The sequence below is a fragment of the Sinohyriopsis cumingii genome, chromosome 5, assembly GCF_028554795.1.
Source record: "Sinohyriopsis cumingii isolate HCF-2022 chromosome 5, ASM2855479v2, whole genome shotgun sequence".
NCBI classification, from domain to species: Eukaryota; Metazoa; Mollusca; class Bivalvia; order Unionida; family Unionidae; genus Sinohyriopsis; species Sinohyriopsis cumingii.
The window spans coordinates 79542321-79556453 of NC_142965.1; the positions used below are offsets into that span (position 1 = coordinate 79542321).

Genomic DNA, 14133 nt, shown 5'->3' on the forward strand with positions numbered 1-14133 from the left:
ACACGGTGTGTCATTGGTTTATACAGATGAGTGGTGGAGTGTATATACCAAATTGTATGTTCTGTACTATATCATGCTTTGTTAATATATCAAAAATTCATGTTGGATAGTATATCAAAATAGGTGATGGATAGTATATCAAAATGTGTGTTTGTATATCAAAAATAGGTGTTGGATAATAATATATGTCAAAACTAGAAGTTGGCTACTAAATAAAAGAGGTGTTGGCTAGTGTACCAAAAATAGGTGTTGGATGGTGTATCAAAAATGGTTATTCAATATGAGAGCAAACATGGGTATTGGACAGGATAGCAAAGTAGGTATAAGATAGTACACAAAAAATTGTGCTGGATAGTATATAAAAACCAGGTGTTGAATAGTTGATATAATTTTAACATTACATTGTCATTAATACTGCAGGATGACTCACAATTTTAATTCACATTTCTCCCCATATCGCTCCAAATTACTACTCACAATCCTTAGACACCGCTTTATATGTTCAAAATTAAATTTTTGTATGATTGATTATTGGCATCTATATGTCTCCTGGTTACATTGTTGTGACATTGAAATGAATCTTGGTGCCTGTTTATTGAAATTATTGACATTAACTGCAGCGGGAGGCATTCGTGCTGTACGAAATACAAGCATAGTTTCTTTTGCAGACGTTGAAGTTTCCGCCTGCTTACTATCAATTCAAGTAAGTTTAGGTTGTGCGATTGACAAACACCTCCCAACTTTATTTCCACTCCATCACCATTATCGCCCTAATACATTGTTATGAAGTCTATAGTGAGTACACAAAGGCATCAAAGATTAATTAATTAATTGACGTTTTAATGCACATCAGAACATGGCAATGTATAAAAGGCCGTGCCTTGAAATACGCTACCTCAGCCAACTCTTGCTGGTTTAGGCGGGCTCTCAGCTCGCAACCCACTGAGACAATTGCTGCTGACGCGATGCATAGAATCGAACCAGCTAAAATTATGGACATTTGAATACCACACCTTTCAGATATTGCCATTTTGAAAAAGTATTATCTTAGTCTGATATCATCGAAAGCCATCCACGAGTACACCACCACGACATGTCCACACTCTCTGGATCTAGACCCAAACGTTACAACCTAAAATGAATTGATGTATCTATCTGCATTGACTCCATATATTATACCCTCTCTCTGCTTAGACCACCATATGGTTACTGTACACTGTCAAAAGAAGCGAATTTCACATTAACTTCAGAATGATATAGAGAATCGTATATAAAAACGGAGAGAGAGAGTTTAATTACATTCTTTGGATAAAAACCTACGCATATTCCTTGTTCGCTGTGCGATAATTTGTACTGCCAGTGACAAGATGTCTCGGTTGATTTCCACATCTGTATAGATTTTTGTCGTTCATCATTATCGAATCAACGTCATGAATTATGAAGCAGGAAAAATTACCACTTTCCTTAGCAATTAAGACTCCTATATTTGCCAACAGTCCTCTATTAAACTGCGTTGGAAGTGCCTAAAACAAAGATAAACAAACGAAGAAATGTCATCAGCTAAGATCGAGTGCATAGAGCAATGAGGGTGTCGAATAAATATTATATAAAATATCACGAGTCCTGGAAACAAGATCGAAGCTGTGCAATGATGTGATGTGATTGTTGGATGTTGCCTACTCTTCCCATGTGGAGTTTTCAGTTAAATGAAAAAAGTAATTAGATATATTGCCACGAGCAATTTGTAGAGCGCACGTACAAATTCTTGGAAGGACTATTATTTTACAATAACAAGATATCTATCTGAATTTAATGTAGTGAATAAAATCGTTTGCTCATCAATCATTGAATACAGTGTTTAATATGCTTAATCATTTATACACCCTACTGATACGTACAGGAAAGCATGACATTGAACCACTAGTAGTCTTGTGCTAAACAAACATATCCATGCATTATCATTACTCCTTGTTGCTGCTGATTGACAAGCATACCATTGTATAGTAAATGCGTATCAAACAAACTGACACATTTATTATCATTGTATCCTATTTCTGAGGATTTGAAGGAATCACGGTACAAATGATAACTTAGAATCGGAGGCATTCTAGAAATGGGTGAACATAAAATAGATTATGTACGTGTTTGGCTGACCAGGATTGTTTGACAATGATAGTTAGATTTGATCTAAAATAGAATCTTTTGATAGTTTATCCTTGGTGTAACTGAAAACAAAAGACGCATTTTATTGATGTAGTTTCAGTCCTTTCACATAATTTAGTTTGGATAACTCATTACTGAAATTAGCACCTGACTGTTTGTTGTGGAATTGAAAAGATCTGTTTGAAACACGTGAAGATGAGAAAATGGCCCGACGCGTTTGATTTTCTCTACACAGAAGTTGACATCAGGGATGTGTTAATACTGATACAAAAGTTTGATCATGAGCGTTCAGAAAATCAAAATTATTAATTGTTTATATCAAGCTCGTTGCATACGTGTAATATGGAAGCTGAATTAGTACCGTAAGTCATATAGGCAAGGCATAGAAGAGCTAGTAGTACTGTGTCAAGGAAACAAGTACCTGTCTTATCCCTACCCTTAGAAATCTTCAGGATATTATTATATACAACATCTATCTGTCCGTCGTACCATCTTTCAGTTAAGTATTCTTTTACATCTATCAGTTGCACTTATTGAGTCCTATCTTAGCTCAAAATGAAAATATCGTATCACTTACCTCAATCATAAATATTTGCTCATACCTCGGCCCATAATAAAAAATCCTATTACATGTCTCAATTACGAATGGAATTTATAACACTAATTAAAAAATATCTATATTTTTCGACTCTTGGTGTACTTTGATAAGCAAAGGACTGAAATCATTCAGCAAGTTTCCTGATACTCATATAACATGAGCACAAGTATTACTATATTTTTTATACAACGAAAATGGATGTACTCCCTATCCTGATCCCCGTTTACCTTATATGATGTTATGCCACGTTTATGTGTATAATGCAAATTTATCAAAAAGGTTGTTAGCCCTGATAACCCAAAAGTTATCTAACGTAGACTGTTTTCATTTTTGTTCTCATTGTGGATCTTGGGGATATTGACTCTTACATAGTATCTTATTGCGGTTCGCATTGAAAGAAAGCATTTGAAAAACGATATGATTGAGATGGAAGAAGTGTCACAACTGAAGCACTCATCTCACTATTATTGAAAAGAAGTGTCACATCTGAAGCACTCATCTCTCTATTATTGAAAAGAATTGTCACAACTGAAGCATTCATCTCACTATTATTGACAAGCAGTGTCACAAATGAAGCACTCATCTCACTATCATTGATAAGAAGTGTCACAACTGAAGCACTCACCTCACTATTATTGACAAGAAGTGTCACAACTGAAGCACTCATCTCATTATTATTGACAAGAATTTTGCTCCCAAAATGATGCTGATGATGATGACAATAATGCATATAGGAAAAGTATTTAATTGACCGATTGCATCTATAAAGTTTTCATAATTAATTTATAAAGTAGAATATAACTTGGCACATTAAACTTTTTATATATCTAAACATAATGTATGGGTATATAGCTACATACATATATAAATAGTTAAATACATACATAAATAGGTTCATATTGGAATAATTACACTTCCGCTTACCATTTCAGTGACGAATATTTGATACTCCAGCTGCTGTCTTTGAAGAATATTGTGTAGGTGTCTTGTCAAAATATCCAGATGCTCCTGTCGGTCCCTGTACGGTATGATAATCGCGGTTCTCTCCCTTGCTGAGCAATCACTAGGTCTGTACCTTCCGCCATACACAACACGTCGAAGGCTGTCTTCATTGGTGACACTTTCATTGACATTCTGAAGACTTATGTTAAGTTTTCCGACTGAAATGAACGAATAACTAACAACAAAAACATGTATATCAATAAATCATACTTTCAATCAGTCCATTAACAGCACATCAACAGACTCATCAAGGATGGAAATGCGCATCACTCATTTGAAATCTAAACTTTTAATTCATGGTAAAATGTTTCAGGAAAATTAGTACCGTAAGAAATGTTATGTCATTTTGAAAGAACATTTTGAGAATTATCAAGAATTCTTTCATTCTGGTAAGCGGGTTATGACTGCATAGAAAATCATTTTGATTGAATATATGAGGCGATTTATTTTATGTATGTATGTCTGCGTGAGTGTGGTTTTGTGTCTCACGGGTGGGACGGTGACTCAATGCATTATTCAATCAACCAGTTTCTGCTTGCGAGATATTACATATGAAAAAAGACCATTGCTTCTTTAAACTCTATGACTTTCAGATTAGCTGATAATATGAACGAGTTAGCAATATGTCAGAAATATTATGCTCAAGTTCCTTCTATTGTTTGTTTGTTTTTCTTTGCTTTTAAAATTCTCAAACAAAACGCTTGAAAGTAATTCTTGACCTGTCTAAATCAACATATCGAGTCATCACAAAAACCACGCAGGTTGACTCATACAACCAGTTCGAAGCATCATTAAATCCAGCCTTCCAAATTTATGACGCAAATTATAAAAATGAACACGAAACAGGTTTTTTCACATAGTTGTTTTTGTGCAAAATTTCATTTTAACATTCTTTTCTGATGTAAATTACGAAATAATATCCATTAGAAAAAAGCAATAACTACCACTAGGACACTAGCAGAGTTAAGGATCTTGATTTGTATATTTGGCTGAGTTTTCATTGCTAAATCCGGCATCTTAACCACATCCGGGATCTTTATCAACAGTACTTTAGAGACCTTTAAACTAAGAAAGTAATAAAACATTCTAGAGGTATGGAAATACTAGAAAATTAAGTATTGTAGTTAAATGCTGAATTTAGTAATTTACATTATGTTATATATATTACTTTATATTGTGTACTAAACGTTTGTCTTGATTATGACTGAAATTTAGGGTTGTAGACGGAACTTTGTCTAAATGAATTTTGTCATAGGAAACAAGACATAAATACGAACACTACACATAATATCTACATCATTCGATACTTTGGTAGGTATATCAATTTATAAACATGATCGTCTCAGATATGGATTCAAATTGCATTTCCTTTCTGTTGATATTATTTTGTTTTGCTTTTACCTTGAGTAATGTTTGTGTGTGTGTGTGTGTGTGTGTGTGTGTGTGTGTGTATTCCTATGATTATGATTATACGGATTATTATAAGAGGTATTTTACTAAACTTAAAAAAGATATCTTAATGGAATTCTAATTAGAATTTATATAAGGAATTGGAAACAAATAAACAATGATTGGCAGAATAGGTTACTGGAGGCTATACAGTCCGAACCAATTTACTTGTATTTAGCGGATCAACAATGTTTGCTTATTCAACCACATATATATAATGTGCACATGCAGACTTTGCATAACTCAATCTGGCACAGTCAAAGTTCCATTGATATGAACTTTGTTTGCGTCACAAAGTAGCTCTGGATAACGATACTGTGTTTCGTGATCGTTACCTCGGCCTTATAGGCAAAACTTCGACACCGATGAAGGTGAACTTACCGAGACCGGGCGGTGTTTCGGGGCAAGGTTTCAGGTTGGTTGTATGTCCAGTGTTCTTCCCTCCAGCCACCAAATTATATAGGTCATCCATATTTGAATCCATGAGAAAGATGCCATTTGTGATCTTGTAGAACTGGTCCTTCCCCGTCCTCAGTAACGGAGTGAAGCTTCCGTTAAGATACAAGTGGTGCCTAATATTTGCTAATGACCGTAACAATCCGGCAAATAAGAGGACAGCTGTGCCAATGATGACGAAAAAGGCAATGGATAGACTTTTAATGCTGACTAGGCACTTGGAACAATTTATAGACTTCATGCTCCTGTAAGCGAAGAAAAATTAAAGCAAATTTGTAAAATGACTCTCTTTAGAGAGAGAGAGAGAGAGAGAGAGAGAGAGAGAGAGAGAGATGCGACAATAAGTAGATGGACAGAGATCATAGCGTGTTAACAATATCACATTTAGAAGCAAATTGGTAATTAACCTAAGTGTCCAAGAACCGAGGGAGTTCTGCTGCATATAGATGCAAGATGCAAGTTTATATCATACTTGCACATGTTTTCAGTATATATTTATTCCCTCCTACAGTTATGTAATCATGATGCTCAACGAGTTATATTAACATACAAAGAATGACCTCATAGGAAATTAGTATCCAATACATGCAACACTAATATAATTGTTTTAACATGTACTAATTATAAATATGTTTCCCGAAATTACAAGGTGTATCCATGTGTGCTGCTTTTGTATCGTTCTGTGCGCCGCTTCTAAGTACAAAGACATTGGAAAGAACCCCATGCAAAATGACTCATTGGACAAATATACTGTTTTCTTCTTCACATCACGTTATTGGTATGTATAAAACATGTACAAGTATTGTGCTATTATGGGAAGAGCTGTCAGATAAAACAAATCAAATTCATTTCGACATAAGGTGTATATATGGTCGTATTTATAATCTCGGGGCATTTCAAAGAAAAATGATTATAGAAGGTGACATATTGTTCACCTGGACAGGTTCCCAATAATGAGAAAAGCATTCTGTGAACTTCCGTTAAGATGCAGCATACCAATAACTGATGTTATTCCGGTAAACTAATACTATACTTTTGAAATAAACCTATAAACAAAAGTTGGTGACAGTATAGACATAATGATACAAAGAAAACATTCCTTACCAGCCATAAGTCTTATAGATGTCACAGTAGTCACCATTCATGGGGAAAAAGTACCCCAGATTTGCACGAGAATCGAGCAAGGAAATGTTCGTGAGCCATTGTTTATAAAATCAGCGTTTCTAGATTGCTGTAGCTATTGGGACAGAGTTTTAGTATACTTGAATATTAACTAACACCAATAACACTGTTTTGCTAGATAATAATCATCACAGTAAAAATGACAATGCTCTATGAACTCCGTGTCATTTTCTTTATCGTCAAAGCTCTCAACACAGAAAAGCTCTAGCGATAATATCGAACACGTAATCTTCTCGAGAGCCTCGCCGTACGACACACATTATCTCATAACGATCCAACAATTAAACATTTTAATGGCTTGACTAATTCACGCGGATTTTAAACATGCGAACCGAATCCAAAGTAATTATGTTAACACTTCAAAATTTCTGCTATCCGTAACAAATCACAGTTCGCGGTAGATACCTAAGGAACATTGAGTTGGTTCTACCAATAAATTAATAAATTATTTCTTCTCAAAGAGATCCCAGAGATGACCAATGAAACATAGCCGCCAAGCATATATCACAATAATAAGCTTCCTCTAAATCCATATAGGGCAAGTCAGTAATACTCTGTCTGTCTGACTCTGTCTCTCTCTTTCTTTCTCTCTCTCTCTTTCTTTATATATATATATATATATATATATATATATATATATATATATATTTTGTTTTTCTTTTTTTTTCGACTATCTAAATTATGTAAAAGCCAATGCTATCCAGCTTAACTAAGGTAGAATGATTTAAGAATACTCTGATTATCTTCCACGACACAACCATGCAAGTAACTGAGCTAGTGGCAAGAGAAAAAATGCTTTTATTTTTATCTCCAGATAGCAAAACATCTCCCCGTTTTCTTTATGTTCTTTAAATGTACTGTTGACAAAGAAGTATGATATTGAAACTAATACGTTCAGCATAATCTCTCTCTCTCTCTCTCTCTCTCTCTCTCTCGGCAGCGGGATACATACATACATACATACATACATAATATCACCAATATAATTCATGTTAGTTATATTTCATTTAAAGCAGAAATAAAATCCGTGCCGCGAATATCGACTCCTAACTCCTAACCTTCACACACTAACACAATAAAATCAATTGATTGCATTTGTAAAGCAAAATAAATCAAGCATTTCTGATGGTAGAATTATCGAGAAACCCCGATTGCTTCCCATCCCTGAAGAAAGATGTCAAGTTGTGAAATAAAAATTCATAATAGGCCTGCGTATTATTTACAATTAATGTTGTTATCTTTCAGATACTTGTACATAAAGGTTGTTAATGTTATTTCTTAAGTCAAATCTCCAGGAAGGTGTGCTACATCAATCATACACTGTTAACAAAGAAGCTAAATGAAATTAATATTCATTGCACAATGCAGTGTTGTTTCCTTTTGGTCACACATTTTAGAATTTAAGTACTAAAATGTAGAATTTAACAAATTGCGAACATCCTGTATAAATGTCAGATTTATTCAAGTGAAGTGTATTTTGAATTTGAATAGTTTCCATTGTTCATCCTATCCGGGACAAAATGTATTCTTGGCAAGGAGTAAAACTGCGAAATATCTCCTCGATGTCATTTAATTACTTCACTAATTCACACGTTTAAGAATTTGTATTAACATTGAGTAATGAAATATTTTAAAAAAATTTCATCTTAAATGTTCTTACATGACATTTAAATTTGATGGATGCATGTCGAAATCGTTGTACTCTGACAGAATGAACAAACGGAGCAAACAAATCTTGTGTAGAGAAAGTCTTTTTCAACGCACAAGAGAAGAAAAGAAATAAAATCTGATGACTGATGGGTCACTACGTAAAGAGAGGGTAATCCTGAATATAATTTAGAAACAAATCTTGAAAAATTATGTTTAACTTATTAACGCGCTTCTTGCAATGCTAGCAGTTGAAAAATATTGTTTGAAGGTTTTTGCAATTTTAATAGTAGGAACGTAAACTAAGGTACACTACATAGCAAATAGCTCCTTGTATTCCGTACGGTTTTTAGCCGAAGAACTTGTATTGGGCTATCATTGTTAGGAACACAAGACGACCGAGTTAACATAACTCCACTAAATGACCGCTCCGGTTACCTAGCGGTTAGAGCGTCCGCCTTGGATGCGGGAGGTCACGGAATCTAACCCTGGCCGAGTCACACCAAAGATTTATAAAAATGGTACTAACAGCTGCCTCGCTAGGCGCTTAACATTAAGAGGTTAGTGTTAGGACTGGTTGGCCTGGTGTCAAAATACTGTGTCTGGGTGGATGGGACATATATAATCTATGTTGGGGTTTGGACCGAGACAAGGAAATCACAGTCAATGGGTTATATTATTTGCCTCCCCACGAGGCTTGCCCGAGTGGGGAGACATATAATGTAACCCTGCGACTGGGAATTCATTGTCTCGGTCCAAACCCTAACGTAGATTATTTTTCTCACCCAATATTTTCCTTTAAAGTAAAAAGAATTCGTCCCTAGTGATCACGTCCGAATGTTTACATGCGGCGCATGAATACAAATATGTTAATGAGGGCTGTGGTGACCGTTGCGTCCGAAGTACACAGCTTATACGCGTGAGCAAAGAAAATTAACATCAAACGTCGCATAGTAATGCGGTATTATCACATTTAATATATAGATGTTATATGAAATCGGTAATAAATAATTAATATTTATTACAAGAAACTGTTTCATTTTCTTCAGTTCCAATTTTGAAAAGTTACATTGTAAATAATGAAACGATACTGGTATTCAGCTCTGCTGTAGTTATACTTAGTACAAGCTGTAACGAAGAGTAACACTGTTCATTAGATTATTCATGGGTAAATAGTGATCTGTGTCACTATCGTATATAGCTCTCCTTTTCTTTGGAGGAGATGAAACTGTTTGTGACATACTTGTGTTGTCCTTAATATTGATTATAAAATTGTGTATAAAATATCCTCCAAATACGGACCCTAGCGGATAACCATGTGTTAAACTTTCAAGTTCACGGATTCTTTGAAAATTTACTTTTCTGTCTTGGAAATATGGCAAGTGCTACAGTGACATTTGCTTATAGATTAATGCTTTGACGGAGAAATGATTCCTTCTGGCTGGTAAGTGCATTATTTGTCATTAAATAATTTTTAGGTATATTTTTGAATCAACTGGGGTACAGTGGAGATGCTTAACAAAATTAGAATAAAGCATGTTTGACGTAACACATTTCTGGCTGTTAATAAGTTGTTCCGTAGCAGTTAAGAGAGTTGGGAGGCTATGAAGTGTATAGGTCTATAAACTATGTGCATGGATCAGAGTTTTCTGTCATAGTTCATTTCACGCAGCATTGAGAGTTTTATCCTATCTGTAGCACAGTCAATTTTCAGGTTAGCATCATTAAATGTTGCTAACAGTATATAATTTGTTTCACACGAAGTATTTAAAACTAGTTAGGTAGCTTTAGCTACATTTAATGACGCTGACCTGAAAATGTACTGAGCTAGGCCTGCATACAGGATAAAATTGACCATACTGTGTGGAACGAACTAGCATAATACCAAAAAGCTCGACATCTTATGCGTGTGTCTTTGTCTTTCTCGAAATGTTTTTGCATGGCGTGTTCTCAAAGATGGATTGACCATAAGTTACTATGTTTTTGTTATATATTTGTTGTTGGTGGTGTTTGATTTTAGAACAACTGCATCAGGCACAGCAGAAGACAACAAGGGTTTCTCTTTTTAAAAGTAGTCCTGAGCGCGTGGACACCTTGATTGATATGATTGGTCTGAGATGACTAGACTGAGATGAAAAAGTAAGGTTAGAGAAAGAACTCGATTTCTCTGTCGCATGGGTGAGAAATGATGCTACATGTCTGCGGCATGATGTTCCAGTGCTAGACATCACTATAAACTGCCACACTGCAACGATATGACTGAAAAAGTGTTAAAAGTACGTTAAAAATCCAAATCACACACACACACACACACACACACACATCCACTAAATGATGGTGTGAAATGCATGAAGTCAGTTGATTCAAGGTTTCATCACTCGAACAATGAGTAAAGGAACATTTTTTTAATTTAAAATTCCAATTTAGATTTTCTTACATGACATGTAAATTTGATGAATGATTTTCGAAATTGTTGCACTCTGACATAATGAACGAACTGAGCAAACAAATCTTATGTAGAGAAAGTCCTTTTTGTGGATGTTAATTGCTTTCAAGGCACAAAAAAAAGAAGATAAAAAAAAAATTGATGACTGATGGGTGGCTAGGTAAGTAGAGGATAATTGTGAATATAATTTAAAAACAAATATTTATAACTTAATCACACGCGTCTTGCAATGTAGTTGCTATCCTGCTAGTTCAGCAGTTGAAAATGTTGTTTGAATGATTTTGTAATTTTAGTAGTAGGAACGTAAGCTTAGGTACACTGCATTGCAAAGAACCCCTTTTATTCCGTACGCTTTTTATTCCAAGAACCTGTATTGGGATATCATTGTTATGAACAAAAGACAACCAAGTTAATATAACTCCTCTAAATGACCGCTCTGGTGGCCTAGCGGTTAGAGCGTCCGCCTTGGATGCGGGAAGTCGCCGATTCGAACCCCAGCCGAGTCTTACCCAAGACTTATAAAAATGGTACTAACAGCTGCCTCGCTAGGCGCTCAGCCTTAAGAGGTAAGTGTTAGGACTGGTTGGCCAGGTGTCAAAATACTGTGACTGATGCCCCAGTGCTAGATATCGCTATAAACTGTCACACTGCAGATATCGTAGCAATATGACTGAAAAAGTGTTAAAGCTACGTTAAAAATCCAAATCACACACACACACACACACACACACACACACACACATACACATCCTCTAAATGATGGTGTGAAATGCATGAAATCAGCTGATTCAAGTTTTCATCAAACCAAGCAACAGATCTTGTGAAGGTGTGGCGATGGTCAAGGATCATAACTCGGTGGGAAATTGAGTAGATGAGACAAAAACATAAAATCTGATATCTAAGTCTATACAATAATATACACACAGTCAATGTTCATATAAATTACGTCAGAATTTGTTAAACGATTGTAGAGCTATGCAGATTGCAAGCAACATCTCACCTGAATTGTCATGGACCATGATCATACCTGACTGGAGTTGAGAAAAAATCCATACGGTTTTATCTAGATAGATGAAGTTATTTACGCAAAGAATTGCAACAGACTGTTTAAAAAGTTCCTGATATGTGCTGGTTACAAGGATATGCTGTAGTGTAACAAAAATGAATTGTTCAGCATGGTCAAGGTTGACTGAAAGTGATTGACATCACCAGCGCCAATAGCCATCCGTGGTCAGAACAAATAAGTTGTATGCAGTAATAAATATAGTACGGAGATGTTAATAAGTTTTCAGTATGCAACTCAGCTGGCGGATCCAAATTTTGCAATGTATAACCATCTACTGAAAAAGTGCAATCTATCCCGAATGTTACGGCCAATTTAAATTTGGCACACAGTGTGATAAATACTTTTTTATTAACCAGAATATTATCTTTAAAAAAAAACTGGTTCATAAACTGAAATCATTATTCCAAGAGTAAATCTAAAAATGACACTCAATATATTTGACAATAAAGACTAAGGAGATACACGACTTCGACATTACGCAACATAGGGGACAGACTATTCTCGTCTTCAAAGACTCCAAAGTTGTATCTGAGTATGTCCACATACAAGTATATAATGGTGATAATAAGAGTTCAACTAGTATGCTTTTCTTTAGTTCTCTTAATAAATTATTTTATTTTATTAAAAGGGTCTCCATTGCACTTACTCACTACTACATAGTAGTAACAAAGATTTCTTTGATATGAGGTCTTGAACATCGAATTGAATGATCTTCTCGAACTCGAGGAGATAAGCTTTAAAACTATTTCAGCCTTATGTGATTGACAGCCAGATGAGAAAGAAATATAGAACATTTTAAATTCAACTCTACATTAATCTAATGTCTGATTTCACTTGACCTTTAGCCACGTGATTATCGTTCAGCGGAAGAATATAAAGAATCGGGTACTTAGGCCAAGTCAGCAGATAATCAAATGCAGTCAAAAATTGGAAAAAAAAGTTAATGGATTGCATGTCAAAATAGCAATCAAGATTGCAATGAAATAATTTCTGAAAAGTTGTAAGCAACACTTGAGCAAGATTTTCATGACATCTCCGCTAAGTAATCATAATTTCATTGCATAATTATACAGTAAAAATCGCATAAAAGTAGTTGTTTAAATGTTCCTGATAAACGTAATACATAAATAAAATTGGATATGGAATAATGTAATAACTGACACATCCAAGTTTGATCAGCAGTCTTTTGTGATTTCCAGCCTATGTACAATGACTTACAGCTTGTTGCAGATAGAGGGAATATTACTGATTCATAGAATGATCTGTTTTATACCTTACATACGTTCATGACCAACATAAACATACTATATATACAGGTAAGGTGAATAGCAAACGTAAGGAATTGATGCAAATATTTATAAATGCACAATATCAACATTCTAACCCTTCTACTCGAATTTCATTGACAGCTAAGGTAAAATCACCTGTTTGATCCATAAATAATATAGAAACCATGGTTAATCCACCTGTCCCTGTATTTCTTCTTCAGTTGCATTTTCGTTTTGATGTGTACAATATTCCAATTCAACAGTGCAGTTAAAGTTTTAATACTTGTTGCGTCAAAAACAATGAAAGAGAAAGTGTGATGATAATTACCAACTGAGTTGCAAAACAGACAACTTAAGGTTCATTTTTCAAATTTATAGTAATACATCAAGCGTCACAAAATGTAATCACTGGTAGGTTCTTATTAATAAAATTCGAGTTCAAAACATAGCTAAGTCCTATAAGCAGGTTCAAACTTGTAGATTTTTCAACATGTGGATTTTGTCAGCTGAATCGGCAAATGTGTGGAGTTTTAGTTATAAGTGGAATTCTATTAAATTTTATTCATTTCTGACAGTTCTTCTGGGTGTAGATATAAATATTTCAAATCTTCAAACAAGTTAGAATATGTATTGTTATTTTAATATTAATTATAATGAATATAAAGTAAGTTGGTATTATAAGTCAAATGTGTTGTGACAAGAAAGGAAAGAAATCACTCCAAGTATCTGCTTTAATGTCAACAGTTGAATCTTCTTCACCTATATTAAAAATTTAATTTAGTTTTGTGGATGAGGAGCAATAAAAACCTGTACCAAATTATGTCTCGACAAAACTTCGCAAACTATTTGCATGGTG

General features: G+C 34.6%; 1 protein-coding gene across 4 annotated transcripts in view; it reads right to left on the reverse strand.

Moving 5' to 3' along the window:
* LOC149799567 (beta-1,4-galactosyltransferase 4-like) overlaps positions 1-14133 on the reverse strand; it is a 54507-nt gene that overhangs the window by 20880 nt on the left and 19494 nt on the right. For all 4 annotated transcript variants that reach the window (XM_089958900.1, XM_089958901.1, XM_089958898.1 and 1 more), the window contains 3 exons: positions 5594-5913; positions 3686-3921; positions 1321-1523 (listed from right to left, as the gene is read on the reverse strand). In XM_089958900.1, the coding sequence (XP_089815026.1) occupies positions 1321-1523; positions 3686-3921; positions 5594-5909 (755 nt within the window). In that variant the 5' untranslated portion in view covers positions 5910-5913. The remainder of the gene's footprint in view (positions 1-1320; positions 1524-3685; positions 3922-5593; positions 5914-14133) is intronic.